The sequence below is a fragment of the Mus pahari genome, chromosome 20 (assembly GCF_900095145.1).
Source record: "Mus pahari chromosome 20, PAHARI_EIJ_v1.1, whole genome shotgun sequence".
NCBI lineage: Eukaryota > Metazoa > Chordata > Mammalia > Rodentia > Muridae > Mus > Mus pahari.
In genome coordinates this window covers 46447172-46449275 of record NC_034609.1, presented here as the reverse complement: position 1 = coordinate 46449275, position 2104 = coordinate 46447172, and the positions used below count along the sequence as shown (strand labels likewise).

General features: G+C 52.4%; 1 protein-coding gene across 1 annotated transcript in view; it reads left to right on the top strand.

Annotated features, from left to right (window-relative positions):
• Nucleotides 1-2104, top strand: part of Fanca (FA complementation group A) — a 54342-nt gene that overhangs the window by 40974 nt on the left and 11264 nt on the right. Inside the window, exon 30 of the mRNA XM_021220165.2 lies at nucleotides 780-908. Coding sequence (XP_021075824.1) covers nucleotides 780-908 — 129 coding nt within the window. The remainder of the gene's footprint in view (nucleotides 1-779; nucleotides 909-2104) is intronic.

Here is a 2104-nt window from a genome sequence, read left to right as displayed (position 1 = left end):
AGGACCTTTGGAAGAGCAGTCAGTGCTCTTACCCGCTGAGCCATCTCACCAGCCCCAGCCTCACGTTTTAACCCCTTGAGTCACTGTTATCTTGAGATCATTCATATATAGACGTGTTTTAGGGGTTCCCTGCCCACCCCTCTCTTTGCTGGAATTGAAGGCTTTTTCCATGCTGGGGAAGCACTCCACAGTGGATCCCGTTCCCAGCCATCCTCACTGCTTTAGTCACACTCCTAATGCTTGAGATCTCAGCCCACATGAACAGCGTGATGCCCCTCCATGAGCCCCACCTGCTTTTTGTGGTGTGAGCTATCTCTCTTGTGTTTGGCTCTTTCCACTTAGTAGAACAGTCACCATGGCCTTGAGGCCCTTCCCTTGTGCACACTGCTCTCTACCACTGTCTGTGGCCACTCACCAGGAATCCACAGTGGGGATTTCCCAGCCATTCCTCCTCGGGCTTTCCGTGGTTCAGACCACTCAGCCCTCGCGGGCACAGCTACCTGCTCCTTTTCTTGGGTTCATAGATGCAGTCAGCAGTCACCCTGTGGGATTAGCTCTCTGCCTAGGCCTTGGTTACAGAGTCGCCTCTGAGAGAGGGCTTTGCCACAGCTCTGTCCCCTGCCTTGCAGACAATGAAGTCTCACTCTCCTGTGAGCTCTCAGGCTGCTGGGGCTAGCTCCCACTGCCCAGTCACTGACACTGTGTTCCTCTGAGAGAGACCACTTCGGGATGGTTACAAAGTGTTGCTCAGTGTTGACCTCGGCCTTCCACCATTGCAGACATGACTTCCACCAATGGGCAATCTATGAGCGCTACTTGCCATCACCGACGGCTTTGGGCGGCTGTGATGGAGACCTGGAAGAGGCGTGCACAGTCCTTGTCAGCGAGATCATGGACTTCCACCAAAGGTCAGGCACACAGCCCTCAAACCTCCTGCTCTCTGCTAGTGACAACACAGGTTGGCACAACTCAGAGAAGCTCACAGTGTTGTCTTCTGTGCGGAATTCCTCAGTCATCGAAGCTCACACCGTGGCTTCTTCATGGCATTCGTTCACGTCCATTCAACAGCACTGTAGGAGGTTACTTGTTCAGGGTCTCACTCTGTAACCGACTTATCTGGAGCTCAATCCTCCTGGCTCAGCCTCCTGAGGGTTGGGTGATGGTTGTCATGGAGGCACAGCAAAGTGAAACTGGTCAGTCTTCCCCTTGAACTCTTGAGCAACTCTGGCGGAGGCGGATGCTGCATGAGGCTCGGACCCCCAGCCCTTAGCAGTCTACCTCTTGCTGGCAGAACCGCCTGCTCTAGGCATTCCATAGGAACAGAATCGCATGTGGGCTTGTGTTCCTGGCTTATGCCACTGCACAGGTATTTTCAGGATCTATCTGTGCAGTAGTATTTCATTCCTTTATGGATACGTGATGCTGCTGAGCTTCTGGGAGCTTAGCCGGGCCGGGTCCTCTCTTGGAGGAAGCTGAGGGGGAAGAGCATTGGTGGGTGGGAGCAAGACTTGGCCTTGCAAGAGATTAGGGTTGCCTTCTATGACGACATTTACCTGTCATTAAGTTATAGTGAAGCAGAAGCTGTGGGCCTCTGGGCTAATTAACACCTGTTGCTTAACAGCAGGGACTATGTAACTGGTGGTAGAGCAGTTACAGCGGGGGGGGGGGACTACAGCAGGGGGCTACTAACTGGTAGGGCAGCTACAGCAGGGGGCTACTAACTGGTAGGGCGGTTACAACAGGGACTACTAACTGGTAGGGCGGTTACAACAGGGACTACTAACTGGTAGGGCGGTTACAGCAGGGACTACTCGGGCCTTGCCTACAGGGCCATAGTTCATAATCCATGGGGAAACCATCTCGGGAAGACCGCCTGCTGGCCTTTAGCCTTCCTTAGAGGGCTCCTGACACTGACCAGAATACATCATCTTTATAATCCACCCATCCATTGGTAGACATTTGGTTGCTTCTGCTGTTTGGCTGCTGTAACATCGCTGTGACCTTTTGAATATAGGTTTTGTAGAGCGCCAAGTCACTGTTCCCTGGGCATATGCATACGACTGCATTAATGGATAATACTTTTTTCTTTTTTTTAAACTGTTTT